The 16,905-nt window shown below is 43.3% G+C and overlaps 1 protein-coding gene across 1 annotated transcript in view; it reads left to right on the forward strand.

The window, feature by feature from the left end:
* Positions 1 to 16,334, forward strand: part of LOC127044675 (uncharacterized) — a 112,841-nt gene extending 96,507 nt beyond the window's left edge. Inside the window, exon 3 of the mRNA XM_050939751.1 lies at positions 16,099 to 16,334. Within this exon, the coding sequence (XP_050795708.1) occupies positions 16,099 to 16,334 (236 nt within the window). The remainder of the gene's footprint in view (positions 1 to 16,098) is intronic.
* Positions 16,335 to 16,905: the final 571 nt, after the last annotated feature.

Consider the following 16,905-nt stretch of genomic DNA (forward strand, 5'->3'; position numbering starts at 1 on the left):
CCAATGCTAAGTCACAATTTAAAAAAAAATTTCTCACCTTTTTTCGTGCCCATCACCATGTAGAATAGAACACAATCTGCTTGAATCTCAGCCCCAGGCTCTGACCACTATTTCTGGAGATGATTCAGCACCCAGCACTGAAATGTAGCTACCTCTGGGGTTGAACTGCTCACAACAGTTTCAGACAGGACATGGAAAGTGAAACTGCAGGTAGGAAGGATGTAGCTGCCTGAGGTGTAATTGGGCCAGGGCCCTGGCTCAATAAGACTCAAGGTGAGAGAAATACCCACCTAACTCCCCATGTGTGTAGACAGCGCTATGTTGGCAGGAAAGCTTCTCCTGTAGACAGAGCTACCAGCTCTTGGGGAAGTGGATTAGCTAAGCTGACAGGAGAGCTCTCTCCTGTCGGCTTAGAGAGGTTTCATTAAAGTGCTACAGCAGTGGAGCTGCACCAATATAGCGTTTTAAGTGTAGACGTGCCCTTAATGTTCATGTAGGCAAGCCTTGAGATTTATAGATTTGAAGACAGAGACCATATTTTTGTTCTGTGTACATATAGCACCCAACACAATGAAGCCCTGATCTAGGGCTAAAGTGAAGTAATAATGTCACATGCGAATGTCGTGTTATGGTGGAAAGGCCTGCTCGAAGAGGGAGGTTTTGCATGTTTCCCAAAGAGTAAAGGAGCAGATCCTCAGCTGATTAACATCACTTCAATGGTGATTGCACGAGCTGAAGATCTAACCCAAAGGATGTATTTTTAGACCGCCAGGTAGAGCTCAGATCCTGCCATCATTTGAATGATGACCAGACAAGGAAACCTGGGGAGAATCTTCGGACTGATCAGAGTTTGTGTTGAAATGTGAAAGACTTTCATGAGATTTCTGGGTATCTGTGTTCTCCAGGTCAACTGGAAGTAGGTCAAGAAGTAATTAAATTAATCTGCAGCAAGAGAGATTTATGTTAGATATTAGGAAAAAACTTTCTAACTTTAAGGGTGATTAAGTACTGAAATAAGTTTCCAAGGCAGGTTGTGAAATCCCCATCATTGGAGGTTTTTAAGAACAGGTTGGACAAGCACCTGTCAGGGATGGCCTAGCTTAACTTGGACCTGCCTCAGTGTGGGGGCTGGACTTAATGAATTCTCAAGGTTCCTTCCAGCCCTACACCTATGATTCTATGATTGTCCTGCCCAAAGAGGTTAAAATATATCTTCTTCTGCACTGGCTCAGAGTTCTAAAGCTTCCTCTGCTGAATTTTTTGACCATCAGTGACTGGGCCTTCTCCTATTTCAGAACCGGACAGGGTTTAAAATGCCAGCTATCATTCACATGAGAGCACTGGAATCCCTTTACTGTTTTTGCTGTTTGGTTGTTGTAAAGCACACTGATAAACAGTGTGATTCTATCTTTGTGTAATGTTTTCATTAACTGCCTGTAACAATTATTAGTAGCATTTCATTCTCCAAAATGCTTTACAAAGGAAGATCAATATTATTGTCCCTGTTTTACATTGGAAAAAGCACAGCAAGGGGAAATGACTTGCCCACGATCACAGAACAGGTTGGTGGCAAAATCAGGACTAGTAAGCAGATTTCCTGCTTCCCAGTCTACGTTCTTACCCACTAGGCCATGCTGAGTATACACAGCACCTCCAACAGTGGTCACTGATCTCACTTAGGGCCTACTCTCATACAAATAATAATACATTGGGGAATGGATTCCTTCCTGACCCCTGCAAATGGTTGTCACTCCTTGAAGCATGTGGGTGGAGTACCCTTATGCTTTCAAGTACCATTAGACATGTTAGACATATTGGTACCTCAGAGACCATAACTTTTAAGTTTCTTAGAGGTCACACAATATCAATGTAAAGGCTGCATCTACCTCAACCCTCTATAAGTAGTGCACACAGATCAAAAGTACTATATCTATGACAGTAAAGAGAGAAGCTAGTATCACCTTTCTCTGGCACATCTTTAATTTATTTTCTGCTGTGGAAGTGGCACTGTTTAGTTTGATGATGTATTCTGAATATGGAGCCAAAAGGTTCCCTACCTTATCTTCTCATCTGCGTCCCTGTTCATTCTCTGCAGAAGATGCTTGATCTGATACTTGTCTCTGGCTGGATTAAAACAATGAAATATATATTTTATCTCTCAAAGATCTGCATAACCTAGCAGAAAACAAATGAGGAAAAAAATAATGTTGACCCTTTTTTTTTAGGGGAGGGGAAGAGGGGATGGGAAGAATATTTGTCAGCATCTGCAGATGGCCCTGCTGATGCCACATTATGCCTTTCACATGGTCTTTGTTGGACAGATCTCCACTGATATTAGCAAACTGTCAGTCAAGGAGCTATAGCTGCTATGACACATTGCTTGAAATGTGACGTGACCACAGGGCTTTGGAAATAAGGCACTATTTTAGAGTCTCTCCCCCTCTGCAGATTTTTCTCCTCTGTTGACTACATTCCAACAAAGTAAATAAGCTTTGTTCTAGATGGCAATGTAATCTTTCACTACTGTTCTCCCCTTGACTGGTGTCATTTATAAGGGAGCCTCATAAATTGTTAAGGGAAAACAAAAGATCTTGCACGCTCTCTCACACACGCTCACGCTAATTTTATTCCACATGTAGCGGCTTGTGGAAGAGCTAGACAGCCCAGGAGTCTGAAATCCTCTGTTGGGTACAGCATAGGCAGTGGTAATGTGACCTTCCCCCACATCATTCTGTCTGTCTCATAGCCAAGACTCTGGGTAACAGGCAGAATAGTATCCTTAATCGGGGGCTGGAATCAGAACACAGTTGATATGGGTTCTGTGTCAATCTCTGCTAAATAGCAGGGGGTAGCCATATTAGTCTGTATCCACAAAAACAACAAGGAGTCCAGTGGCACCTTAAAGACTAACATTTATTGGGCATAAGCTTTCGTGGTTTGTTACCTATGAAAGCTTAATCTCTGCTAAAGGCTCCCTGTTTTTCCTAACACTGAAATATATCAAAGTTGCTTCCATCCATGTGCCATGATGTCTTATTTATTTTATTTATTTTATTATTTATTTTATTTATATTATGGTAGTGTGTAGAGCTCTCAGCTGGGCTTGGGACAGCTTTCAACCAATCCAGTCTGGCAAAACAGCCTTAAAAGTTGGCTTACCTGGGCATTGAAAGATTCCTTCTTCATAGGAGAATCCTTAAGTGATGTAAGGCACTTTATTAGCTCCTACACCAGCACCTTCCTGGCTGTGGGAAAAAGGGCATGGCCTGGATGTCCCTGCACCCCAGTGAGACATGGCCATTGGAATGACCCTGCAGAATGTTAGAAGCCAAAGTTAATTAGAATAACCTTCAGGTGGATTTAATTATGGTCGTGGTGCCAGACACTTTGAGGATTGGCGGCCCTGCAAAGGGCAGTTTCATACCCTGCATCCTCAGCTGAGCTTGAGTGCTCCTCTTCTGAGGATTTGGCCCTGAGTTTCTCTTGAGTTCACAGGCATAATTTGACTTTCAGCTGCTTTTATATTTTTAAACATCTGGGCTGTGGTTTTCTTTTTATACCTTCAAGGGTTGTTCTTCTCTATGTAGCCAATTAAGTGGTGGTTCAGTCTATCCCCCGATGCCATTGTCTGCCTTGGGATTCTCAGTGCACAGATTGCCTGTGGGCATTTTCTAAGTGACGGTCATGAGCTTCTTAGCATGCTCTGCCGTCATTGCGAGTGATTGTGGCTGAGAGTTAAAAGCACAGCTTAAAAGGGACACCTAGGGTTTTATTTTTTTATACAATACAACACAACTCTATTTTGTCTAATATTCTTCTGTCTAGTATTCTTCCTACAGTCTTTGCTCCGAAATGCTTTTACAAGGACAGATAATACAGCAGTAGAGTTAAAATAATAACAGCTGAGGAAAAGACAGGGAGAAAAGGGAGTGCTTTTGATGACATTTAAAACAAGCTGGGTAATTGATGAGGTGGAGAGAAGACACAAGGCTGTTTTTAGACCGAAGATGCTACGAGGGAGAAGGTATTCTTGCCAAGAGTGGAAAGGTGATATATGCTGGGATATAAGGGAACTGAAGTGACTTGCCTGAGTTCACACAACAAATGCACAACAGAATTGTGAATAGAGCCCAGATCTAAAATGGAGGATCTTGGGTGTAATACACTGGGCTGCAACTCAGGAGATCTGGGCTCAGTTCTTGGTTCTGTGACTGACTTCCTTTATAATGCTGGGTAGGGCCAGCTCCTGAACTGGTGTAAATTAGCCTAGCTCCCTGGTCTGACATCTCTCTGTAAAAGGTAATCCCTTTTTACATCCTTTCTCTTATCTGTTTAGATTGTGAGTTTCTTGGGGGAGGGACCATCTTTTTATTCTGGTGATAGAATCATGTGTAGACACACCCATGCTAGCTAAATCAAAGCTAGTTCAGGTATGTCTACACATGCTGCAACCACGTCGTCCAGCTGGTTTGTATATATATTCCATGTGTCTGATCTTGGTTGGAGGCCTGTAGACACTGCTGTCATATTTAAAAAGAGAGAGAGAGAAAGAGATCTCCTGAGTTCCAGTCCTCTGGTAGATATTTCTGTACTGCGGCATTACTCAGGAGGGCAAAGCCATCATCAAGCTGCTTTATTTTTCCCCAAGTGTGTCCAATTTTGTTTTTAAATCTGCCATTCTGTCCCTTACTTCAAGACTTTCTTTTCTCCCCCTCTAACTAAATCATATTGGACATTTCACACTGTACACATTGACACTAAAATATCAAATGGCTTATCCTTAGGAGCCTCTAGGAGTTGCTTTTTTTTATGGATTAACTATGATAGAGACTGTACTCCCACAGTTTTTAAAATATACAATAAGTATATTACATATTTTTAAAGCTATAAATAAGATTTATACATAACCCATGGGGATTTTCCATTAAAACTTCATAAATCACATTGTATATTATCCTTTTTAATCCTCGGCCTTGCAGTGTTAGTCACTGGAAAATATATTCAACCCTGTACAAAATTCATGATAAGTGCATATAAAGAATATTAACTAGAGCTTTTATGTGCTCTGCATTTTCATACGCGAATGCATTTTTTTTCTCAAGCAATTATTTATCTTAGCGGTTATCCCTCCTGCCCATTTTATTAGCTGAAAGCCAAGGTCCTCAGTACAGAACAGGTCCATTTCGAGAAGCAGCAGTGTAAGCTTTTCTGTAATTACTCCAACCCTCACCTGAAGGGATCCTTATTATGAGGAGCTAGGAGTGTAGTTTTAAGTTCATTGACCCTTTTACTCTCTGTCCCAGAGTTCGTATTCCCTGTTCCTGTAGCAAGAATGGTGGGGCTGTTCTAAGGTAACTTCTCTCTGAGGGTCATTACACTGGTTAAAATAGGTGAGTAGAGTGTGTTAACCATTGACCTCTCTGTCCCTTGCCAACTCCTTCCATGGACACCACTTAATCCTCTTTGATGGTCACTTTATGCTGCAGGAGGGGCATGAAGAGACTATATAATATGGCAGAATCTGGACCCTTTGATTTTTTAGGTGAAAAGCTCCATTGTCCCCTTTAGATTTCGGAGGATTTAATTTGTGTGCTGTGTGTGTTCCTTTCAACATGAATCTCATTATTTTGCAGTTTCTTCCAGGGTCTGTTGCAATTGTGATGTTTAGAGTGTGTGTGTGTGTGTGTTTTGAACTCATGGTATATTTTTGTTTTTGGCTGAAGCAAAGTAAGAAACATATTTTATATATATATATATATATATATATATATATATGTTGTATCAACCAGGCAAGGTACTAACAAACTTCAACAGGACTTTATTTTTAAAGTGGAAACCTCTTTAGCAAGGTGCTGCTGCACCCTCTGTAACTCTCACTCAGCCTCCTCAACTCCTCCACCCTCCTTCCTGTTTCCTGTCCTTTCAGACTCCCAACATCCAGTGCTCTCAGTTCTAATAATCACAAGCAACATCTAAACACCACATTTTCTCCTCTCTTAAGAAACTCTCCCAATTAAAATAAAGATTGTTGTTCTAACCACAGGAACAAATAGGAAACAAGACACTATACTATTGGCAGAAATATTACACTGAAAACACTGTAGATACTACATAACATAGTCTCTAGTCCTGACAGGTGGTCATCTGGGTCTGACAGGCCGTCTCTCACGCCCCAGTTCCAATGAAATGTCTTGTTGTGTTGATACTATGGTGAAGTCATCCAATGCAGACTGGGTGTTGGCATAATCTCCTCTTGGTGCATAGGCAGGTGCAAGATAAGAAGCATTCCATACCCACCCTTCAGAAAGTCGATAGATGTAAGGTCCCTTCTTCTCTATGATTTTAAGAGGAGCTGTGAATTTACGGTCCCCTTTGCGTAAAGTTCCAGGTTTTCGTAACTTTGGTTCCTTAGCACCCCGCTGCTTGTCTGTGAAAGCCTTACACTTTGCTTGGTTCTGTTCAACTGTTTTTCTCACATCATCCTCGGTTGGGGCCTCAGGTCGTGCCTTTAACAATCCAGCAATGTTCAGTTTAGTATTCATCTGTTTCCCATGCAGTAACTCTGCAGGTGATCTTTGCATTGTGGCATTTCATAGAGCCCCATATGATTGCAAGAAATCAGTAGTGAAGGATATCCACAATCTCCCTTCCAGTTTAGCTGTTTGCAAACTATCTTTCAAACTTCAGTTAAACCATTCGATTTCCCCATTGGCTTCAGGGTAATATAGGGATGACCTTCTGTGTAAAATGTTCCTCTCTGCTAAAAAGTTTCAAACTCCAGGGAAGTAAATTGACTACCATTATAGGAAACCAGTTCTTTGGAGTTACCTTCCCTGCTAAAAACTGAAGAGAGGAACTTAATTAAGGTAGCAGAAGAGATTTGCGATGTAAACGTTACCTCAGGCCATTTACTGAAATAGTCTATTAAAGTGATGGCATAATGACAGTCAATTGGAGCAGTATCAAAGAGTCCTACAATGTCAATCACCACTTTTTCCCATGCAGATTCAGGAAGAGGAACAGGCTGTAATGGAGGGGTACATATCACTGCTGTCTTATCATGCATTTGGCAAGTGGCACAGGATTTTATGAGTGCTTCAGTTTGAGAGTCCATCCCTGGCCATCAATACAGATCCCGTAGTCGTTGTTTGGTTCTGACAATTCCTTGATGAGTATCATGTGCCAAGTGTATGAGTTTTGACTGTAATTGTTCTGGCACTAGTAGCTAGTGTGTACCTCGTACACAGCCATCGAGCAAAGAAAGTTCATCCCGAACTCTAAAATAAGGCAGCAAACCTGGGTCAAGATTTTTAGAGTTACTGGGCCATCTCTCTGTCAGAAATTCCTATAGTTTTTGTTGAATTGGACATGCTGAACAAGCAGCTTGAAATGGTTCTCCTGTAACTGCAGTAAGAGTGCTTGTAGTAAGCGGAACTACTATATCCTCATCCTCTGGTGGACCATCTGGTGAAGGCAAAGGCAGTTGAGAGGCAATCAGTTACCACATTTTTGTTTCCAGGCTTATATTCCAGGTCATAATTGAAAGAGAGTAGTCTAGCAATCCGATATCCTGCTCTTCCCAGTCCTTTCATGGTGAGCAACGTCGTAAAAGGGCTGTGGTCTGTGTGCAACTTGAATGTGCGGCTCCACAGGTAAGTTCTTCATTTTTCAGTAGCCCAGACACAAGCAAGTGTTTCTTTTTTGACTGTAGAATATTTTCTCTCAGCATTACTTAGTGTCCTTGAAGCAAATGCAACAGCCCCCTCTGTGTTGTCCTCATGAAGTTGTGTGAGGACAGCCCCAAGTCCATAATCAGAAGCATCAGTAGTTATAACTGTAGGCAATGCAGGACTGAATAGTGCAAGTACTGGACTATGTACAATCAAGTCTTTCACCACTTCAAAACTAGCTTGTGCCTCCACTGTCCACACTAAGGTTGAACTTCTCTGTAGAAATTCTCGTAACAGTTCAATGACAGGAGCATAACTGGGAATGAATCTTGCATTCCAGGAGGCAAGACTCAAGAAGGAAGGCAAGGTTTGAAAATCTGTTGGAGGAGGAGCATTTGAAATTGCCAGGATATGATCTGGATCAGGTTTCAGTCCAGCCTGAGAAACTGTATGCCCCAGAAAGGAGAGTTCAGTTTGTCTAAATTTGCATTTGGATCTATTGAGCTTGAGGCTTGCTTTGCTGACGCAGTTTAGTACAGACTGCAGGTTATTGTCATGATCCTCAGTACCATTTCCAAACACGACAATATCATCCAAATAGCACTGAACTCCATGTTGATTCCTCAGAATCAATTACATCATTTTTTGGAAGGCACTTGGGGCTGATGTGAGACCGTATGGAACACGTTCAAAATGAAATAGTCCCTCGTGTAATAAATGCTGTGAGGTCTCTGCTATCTTCATGCAACATAACCTGGTGGTATGCACTCTGCAAATCAAAAGTAGAAAACATCTTTGCTCCATGGAGTTCTGCAAAGACTTTTTCTATGTGAGGAAGAGGATGGCTGTCAATCACAATAGCTTTATTTGGCTCCCTTAAGTCCACACAAAGGCGAATGACTCCACCCTTCTGCGTCACCACTATAGGTGAAACCCATTCCGAGGAGTTAATGTCTTCAATAATGTCATTTTGAACAAGTTTTCTAAGTTCCTCTGAAACAGCTTCCCTGACTGAAAATGGTAAGCACCATAATTTCTGTCGTACAGGCATCACATTCTTCCTCATTTTAACTTTATGCAGAAATCCATAAGCACAGCCAAGTTTCTCTTCAACCTGGTGTTGGGTCCCAGCTGAAATTGGTGTGTGTACCGCAAGAGTGCTTTGCTGAGGAAGATAAATTCGTCCATTAACTACCCTGAGATTTAAAGCAGCCAATAAATCTCTGCCAAGGATAGGAGTACCTTTGCGGACAATGTAGAACTCTGCAGTTACACAGCAATCGCCAAAAGTAACTATTGCTGGCAGGCAGCTTTGTACTGGAATATGGTTTTTCAAATAGCACACCAAGTGAAGTTTGGGTTCAGTAAGAGGCACATCTTTAAAATAATGCAAATAGATGGAATCAGGTAGTATAGATACTGCTGAGTCAGTGTCCAACATTAGCAGAATAGAGTGTAATTTGCCTGGGGGTATGGCGGAAATGTTTACAGTGCACTTTTTGTTCGGAAATATGTGCAGTAGTGGTTTTGTCCACGCTCGGCACAGTAACATCTGGTATTATAACTGCATGCACCTGTTGACTGAACTGGCTACTGCGACACACTTTAGCAAAATGCCCAATCTTTTTGCAATGATTGCACTGAGCTACTTTTGCTGGACATCCTTTGTAGCCAGGGGTGGCTCCAGACATTTCGCTGCCCCAAGGATGGCGGCATTCCGCGGGGGGCGCTCTGCCGGTCGCCGGTCCCGTGGCTCCGGTGGACCTCCCACAGGCATGCCTGCGGAGGGTCCGCTGGTCACACGGCTTCGGACCCTCCGCAGGCACGCCTGCGGGAGGTCCACCGGAGCCCTGCCTGCCGCCCTCCCAGCAACCGGCAGAGCGCCCCCCGCAGTATGCCGCTCCAAGCATGCGCTTGGCGTGCTGAGGCCTGGAGCCGCCCCTGTGTGTAGCTTGCAAGGTGTTGTGGGGATCCACAGCGAAAGCATGCTTTTACTATATTTTGAATTTGCTGAGTCAGTGGTTTTTCATTACTTTTTCTCTTGCAATTGTTTGTCTGCAGCGATAGTGAACTTTTCTGCCAAGGAGTCACAGCCTGGACTGTGCTTTCTGTATCTCTGCTCATTATTTTGTCTTCAGCTGTAGCTGACTCAATCTGAGTAACAATGGTTATTGCTTTTTCTAATGTAAGTTGTGGTTCTAGAAGTAAACGTTCTCTTACATGAAACATGGTTGTTTTCTCAACGAGCTGGTCTCTAATCATCTCATCTGCCATATTCCCAAAATTACAAGTTACAATCAGACTCCTCAGGAAAGCAATATACTACATTATAGTCTCCCCTGGTTTCTGCTCACGCTGGCGAAATCTGTAGCGATTAGCTACTACATTCACTTTTGGCACAAAAAAGTTATTTAATGCAGTGAGTTCAGTCTCATATTTATCATCTGCAAGGGGAAAAGTGTAAAATATACACTGCCCTTGTGCTCCAAGGCAGTCGATTAGCAAAGCACTCTTTCTTACTTCAGAAATCTCTGTAGCACTGATTGCAAGCAGATATGTCTCAAACATATGGATCCAGGCAGTAAAAGCAATTGGAGGCTCACTCAGGCTTTGCAGAAAGGGTGCAGGTGGGTTCAGAGACAGAAGATCCATCCTCATCGCCAAAATGTTGTATCAACCAGGCAAGGCACTAATAAACTTGAACAGGACTTTTTTTTTCAACTGGAAACCTCTTTACCAAGCTGCTACTGCACCATCTGTAACTCTCACTCTGCCTCCTCAATTTCTCCCCCTTCCTTCCTGTTTCCTGTCCTTTCAGACTCCCAACAGCCAGTGCTCCCAGTTCTAATAACTACAAGCAACATCTAAACACCACAATATATTGAATGTCTGCCCATTTCACCACTGTAAAACTAGAATTGCCTTAGCCGCAATACCAGTTTTGTCCTGGAGACTGAAAGCAAAGAAATCAGATTGAGATGCTGCTAGAGGTCTGTTTTTAATCCCTATAATTATACAGACACTAATGTAGTTGTTGCAGCCCTAAAACAGGACCCTTTTTTGTCTCCTCAGCAGCTAAGCAGACTTGTTTTGTCATTACTGTCATAAAACAATCAGTGTAAAGATAATGATCAAGCATCTTGACCTGACTAGAGTGCACAATGAAATGGAACGACTTGTCTTCACTTTTAAAGCCCTTTGCCACTTGGGCCTACCCTGCCTATAATTTCTAATGTACTAGCTAGCCATCGACCCCAGTCCCCACTCCACCCACAGTTCCAGCCTTTATCATCATCAGTCCAATATCCCCCTCAAATCTGCAAAGCCACTGCATTATCCCTCTTCAAATCTCTTGTAAAGCTCCTTCAGAATGCTTAGGAAGAGTGTCTGTGCCATGCATCTTAGAGACTGCCCAAGACCATGAACCAGGGAGGCTAAGGTGCTTTATGCCACCTTTGCATTGCCGTGATCCTGGGCCACTCGGAGGCCCCAGTGTAATTTTGTCAGCCCTGGGGGAAGGGGCTGTCTAAATTATGCCAGCATTCCTGGTCTGTTTTGTCGGCTGTTTTGCAGCACAGAATCCCTGCAGCATTGCATGCAATAGGCCTACCCCTAGTACTTTAAGTTGTAAGAGGTGCCGGGGCTCGGGATGTTCCTCTGGCAGCTGAGTGATGTGTAACTGACCCAGCAAGACCGGAGGTGCTCTCATAGGTGGCGGTTCTTAAGCTGGGATAGGCTGTACCTCCACAAACAGCCAGGCGTAACCCTGCCCATGCTCCACCCCCAGGCACCCCCCCTCCTGCTTCTGCTCGGCACAGTTCCAGTCTCCCTGGTGCTCCAGGGCTGGGGGGACTGCGGCCGCGACACCTGCTCTGGGGCTGGGGGCACTAGCCTGGGGTGGGGGTTGGGGGGTGGGGTTCTGGGCTCCATCAGGGGGTGGGGAGCAGGGAAGGGGAAGGGTCTCAGGTGGAAGGGGGCGGGGCTGGGGCTAGGCTTCCCCAGCTGTTCGTTCATGGTTGCCGGGGCTATGAGCTACCAAGCCTAGCAGTGCCATGGCTCAGCACAAATTAAGCACTGCATATGCCTGAAATGCCCCTCTTGTGCTCAGCCCCACCCCTGGCATGCCCCCTGTACCGGGTCTTAAGCAGTTCTCGGAAGGCAGTTCTATGGCTGTTCTCCACAGTGCCTGAGCCAGGGGAATCCTCCTCCTCTAGCCCTTTTATGCATCGTAAAGGGGCTGTAGCTGTGATGAAGATCTTAGCATCAGCAGTTCCTGGGCAGCTGGTGTGCTGTGTCTCATGCTTATGGTAATTATTACAGCCATCTCACTGTTACCTCATGCCTCCCTATCCACCATCTGTTTGTTGTATCTATCTGTTATCACTTGTCAGACACTTAGATAATAGGGGGATAGAGCTTTAAAGATATTTAGGCACCTAACTCGCATTGATTTCAAGAATTCAAAACCCAAACAGCTTTCAAAATCTGACCCTAAGTTCTCTGGGATGGTGCGATACGTAGGTACAGTGCCTATCACCATGGGACCCTGATTGCAGTCATTAGGGGTTCCCACAGTGCAAATAAAAAAATAAAATAGTAGAGTAAGAAAAATGTGTAATCTCACTCTTGTAAATGTGGAGTCCTGAGCGTGTAAGATCCATATATGTGGGAATCTCATAGTCATCACATCGTAGAATTAGACCTATATTTTCTTTTAATTTAGTGGATCTGCTTTGATTTACACCAATCCTAGCTCACAATCTCCCAGCCTGTTTTCTCTTTGTTTGTTTGTGTGTTTGTATGTATTACATTTGTGCTAGAACTGGTTTGAAAATGGAGATTTTGTAATTCCTGTGGAAAATGTTGATGCTTCATCGAGGAACTGAAAATTGAGAATTTTTTGGTTTGCTGCCAAAAAAGTCACAATTTTCCACAGAAAGCAGACACTTCAAAACTTTTCTTTTGGTTGAAGATCCAACTTTTTTTAAAGAAAGTTTCCACAGGAATTTTTCAACCAGTGCTTGTTAGTTCTTAGAGGGCATGATCAGGGTCCTAGAGAGCAAGACTCTGTTCGATGTTTGTGTTTTTAAAATAAAAACCTCCACAAAGAACCCTCTAGCAACACAGATGGTCATATTTTCAAAAGCGCCTAAAGGAGTTGGGCACGTACCTTACCTTGAAAATCAATGGGAATTGTGTGTTTTAACTCTCTCTAAGGTTGATTTTTTTTCTCTCTCTATTCCTCCATTCTGCTGGGGCCCTGAGGTTTTCTTTGTTTGCTTGTTGTTGTTTTAATTTGTGGCTTTGGCTGGGCTCTCAAAGGGGCGGCACAGCTGAAATAAACCATCTATTTCCAAAGTTGTGCACTGATGTTGTACTTCTCCAAGAAGGAGGTGTGAAATAAACAAGAATTATCTGAGCGGAAGGACAGCCTATAATGTAAACATTATGTTCAGTGGAATCCCTCCAATGAAAGTGGATCACCTGCTATGTGATACATGAGCATACACACAGCTTCAGTGCATACAGCTGTGTACGTAAAGATGGCATACAGAAAATAATGGCAATTTTTTCAAACACCAGGATGCTTCTAAAACACTGGAACATGCAGTGCAGCTGTCTCCCCACTGGGAGCCACTGGCAATCTTAGTTAATTAACAAAGCTGTTTTACTTTTTACAGCAGGGGTCTTGTTTTATACTTAAGTGTCATTTTTAGCATCAGGGAGAGGAGAGAGTGAAGTTGCAAGCTGGATTTTACTTCAGAAATGAAGTCCTTTTTGAAACGAGCAGCTCTGATTACTTTATCGTTGACCCAACCAAAATAACAGTTCGTCAGATCTGTATGGATGGATTGACAGGGAAACAGGAACAGACTCTTGTTCTATAGACATGCTGTGGAACTTTGGAGACCTCTGACATATGGAATCCTCCCCCCACCCCCCAAAAAAACTCCAACTATACAAGCATACGATACAAAACTTTAGTGTGCTGCCCCCTTCTTACCACTTAGAAAGAGGTTCTCAACAGGGTGGGGAGGGGAGGAAGGTGAGAATTAGACTTTCAAGGGGTGATGTGCAGCAAACTTGAATGGTTTGCTGGTTACGGTGGAAAGAGGGGCAGCAAGCACCAAGTAGCAGCCCCACTCTCTCTGGTTAGTGAGCGGCATTACAAATTGGTGTGAGGAGTATGGTGCCATTGAGATGGGGCGCAGCTGCCCCTGCAACATGATGGAGAGGCGACCAGCCCAAATTTGAGTGAGTGGCACTGAGACCTGGCACACAGGGTTAAGGTTCCACTCAGGCTGGTTGGTTAATTTGGTTGGGAGTTTGTTTGTTATAATGTGGGTGAGGTTATATCTTTTATGGGCCCAACTGCTTTTGGTGAGAGAGAGAAGCTTTCGAGCTGACACAGAGTTCTTCTTCAGGTCTGGGACAGACACAGCTACAACAGTGTAAGCGGGTGACAGATACCTGATACAGCATGAAGGGTCTTTAAATGATGGACTCCATAGGGACTCAATCCTGCTTCTGGTGTTTTTGAGTACTCAAGTGAGGTGGCACAAAGAGTTAGGGTTGGTTGAGGATGCTAGCCTAGACAACAGTCGCTGCTACTCAGTACAGGTCTTTTTTTATTTTAATTTTTTAAAAAGAAAAAAAAAACTTCCCTAATTGTATGGAATTTTGTCTCACTCCATGCTCATAAGTGAGAAGGTCACATGGAAAAAAAAATGATGGCAGCTGGGAGTGTAATGGGAAGATAGCCAGCTAGTCTCACAACAGGTGAGCCGCTTGAGAAGTACTAGCATTTCATGTATCAGCATCTGCTTAGGCAGCCCATCAAAAGGTGCCAGATGCTGTTTGTGTGATAATAGCTCCTCCAGCTTGGCATTTGTGTCTTACAATTTACAATGCTGCCTTATGAGTGTCCAGAGGGGATGATCTCACACTTGCCAAACAGCAACTAAACTTGAATGGATAATCGTTGCATGAAGACTACACGTCCGATCTGACAGTAAAACCCCCAGCTCTCAAAATATACTTCAGAATGTGGGATCGCCTTGGAGATCAGAACATCTCTCCCTCTATGGAGATCACAGGTGGTTTCTGTTTAACATGACCTATTTCTCCATCCTGGGACTAAATTGCTCCAGCTTGTATAGAATAGGAGCTTGGAGAGAAGGACTGATGCTGCGTCTTGGATCTTGCAGTCAGGAACCCAAACTGGGATGGTGTTGCAGGTGGATCAAGACTTGTTTGAACCATCTATCTCCATCGTCTTATTTTTTGATCAGGCTCAGCAGAAAGGGAGAAAACGGTAGGCACAAAGCTGTCTGGAGCTGAAAAATCTGAATACAAGTGTATGAGAGCTGATTTGAACACCTGGCTGCTTCTGTCCTGGTGTGTGGTGGGTTTGTCCTTTTCTTCTCATTCTAACACAAATCAAGTCCAAATAAATAAGCCTCATAAATGTGAATGTTCTTAAGAGGGAAAATAATATTTAGTTCTCATGAAGAACCTAGATCTCAAAGCACTTTACAAAGAAGGCAAGTATCATTATCCCTATTTTACAGATGTGGAAACAGAGGCACAGAAAGGTGAAGTAGGTTGCCCAAGGTCATCTACCAGTCCAGTGGCAAAGCCAGGAACAGAGCCCAGTTCTCCTGAGTTCCAGTTCAGTGCACTATCCTCTAGGTCACACTGCGTTCCCAAGAATTCGATCGTCCTTGCAAATAAAACTGTGAATGCCAAGCAGGAGGCATTAATTAAAAGTTTATTGATTATGTTTTATGAATTACTATGTTTCTATTCATCGTAGACACTCTGAACTGATGGGTATGCTCATTTTATTTAGTTGTATTGCTGTGCGTCCGGGGACAGAATAGTTCCACTGCTCCTCCTGCATGTCGTAAGAGGCAACTAAACGAGGGCTACCTGCAGAGGTATGGGCTCCACCAGGTTAGAAATTTGCTCAAGACACACCATATAATGAGCAAGTCAACCATGTCTATACTGAATTGGTCGCAGCCCAGGTTAATAATGACCACACCAACCGTCTCCCACCAGGGCAGAGGCGGCAAGTATACTACTGGTGTAAGCCCAATGAAGAGGATCCTTGGAAGAGATAACATCACCGTAGCCACATGCAATGTAACGACATTGAGACAAATAGAGAGGTTGAAAGAACTCACATACAAAATGGAACAATACACCTGGCACCTCCTAGAAATCTCTGAGATCAGATGGAAGAACTTTGGAGAGGCATTAACGGAAGAAGGCCACGGTACTCTACTACTGTGGAGAGGACAAACATGTCAATGGCATAGGCTTTCTTGTGCATAAAAATATCAAGAATTCAGTATTAGGATGCTGCCCAGTGTCCAGTGGGTTTATTTCCATCATCTAAAGGCAGTTCCATTTAATATCACAGTGGTACAAGTCTACACCCCTACAACAGACTATGATGATGAGAAAATTGAAGATTTCTACAATCAGCTCCAAGACATCATCGATAAGGTACACAAGAAAGATATCCTGATTGTACAGAGAGATTGGAATGCTAAAGTGGGTACTGATGCACAGGCAGATTGGCGAGATTATTATGACCCTTTCTGTAATGCGGTCACCAATGAGAGAGGATTGAGACTTTTGGAGTTTGCCAGCTAGAACAATCTTGTTCTTGCAAACACATTAAGAGCACATAAAGCATCCAGATGATCAATGTGGCGTGAACCTGATGGTCTACATCACAGCCAGATCGACTACATCATGGTGCAAAAACCATTTCATTCTGGGATTATCAGAGGTAAAATAAGGAGCTTCCCCAGTGATGATATTGGAAGTGATCACGACCTTGTGATGCTAAACTTTTGGCTGCAGCTAAAGAAAATTGTCAGGCCAAAGTTCACCAGAACCAAGTTTGATTTTGAAAGACTCAGAGACTGAAACATTGCAGAGTCATTCCAAGCAATGATCATCAGAAAATTTGCCCCCGCTGCTTGCTGTAGAGGAAGACGTAGAAACAATGACCAGCAATTTCAACACTGTAATGAATGAGGTAGCAGCAGACATCCCTGGGAAACACCGTAAGAAGACAAAACCATGGGTCATAAATGAAATACTTCAAATATGTGATATTAGAAGAGAGCCTAAGAGAGACAAGAACAGCACTGAGGGAGCTGATAAATACAGAGAAATTGGCAGAAAGATCAAGAAAGGAATGACGGTGGCAAAGGAG

This window comes from Gopherus flavomarginatus, chromosome 2 (genome assembly GCF_025201925.1).
Source record: "Gopherus flavomarginatus isolate rGopFla2 chromosome 2, rGopFla2.mat.asm, whole genome shotgun sequence".
NCBI lineage: Eukaryota > Metazoa > Chordata > Testudines > Testudinidae > Gopherus > Gopherus flavomarginatus.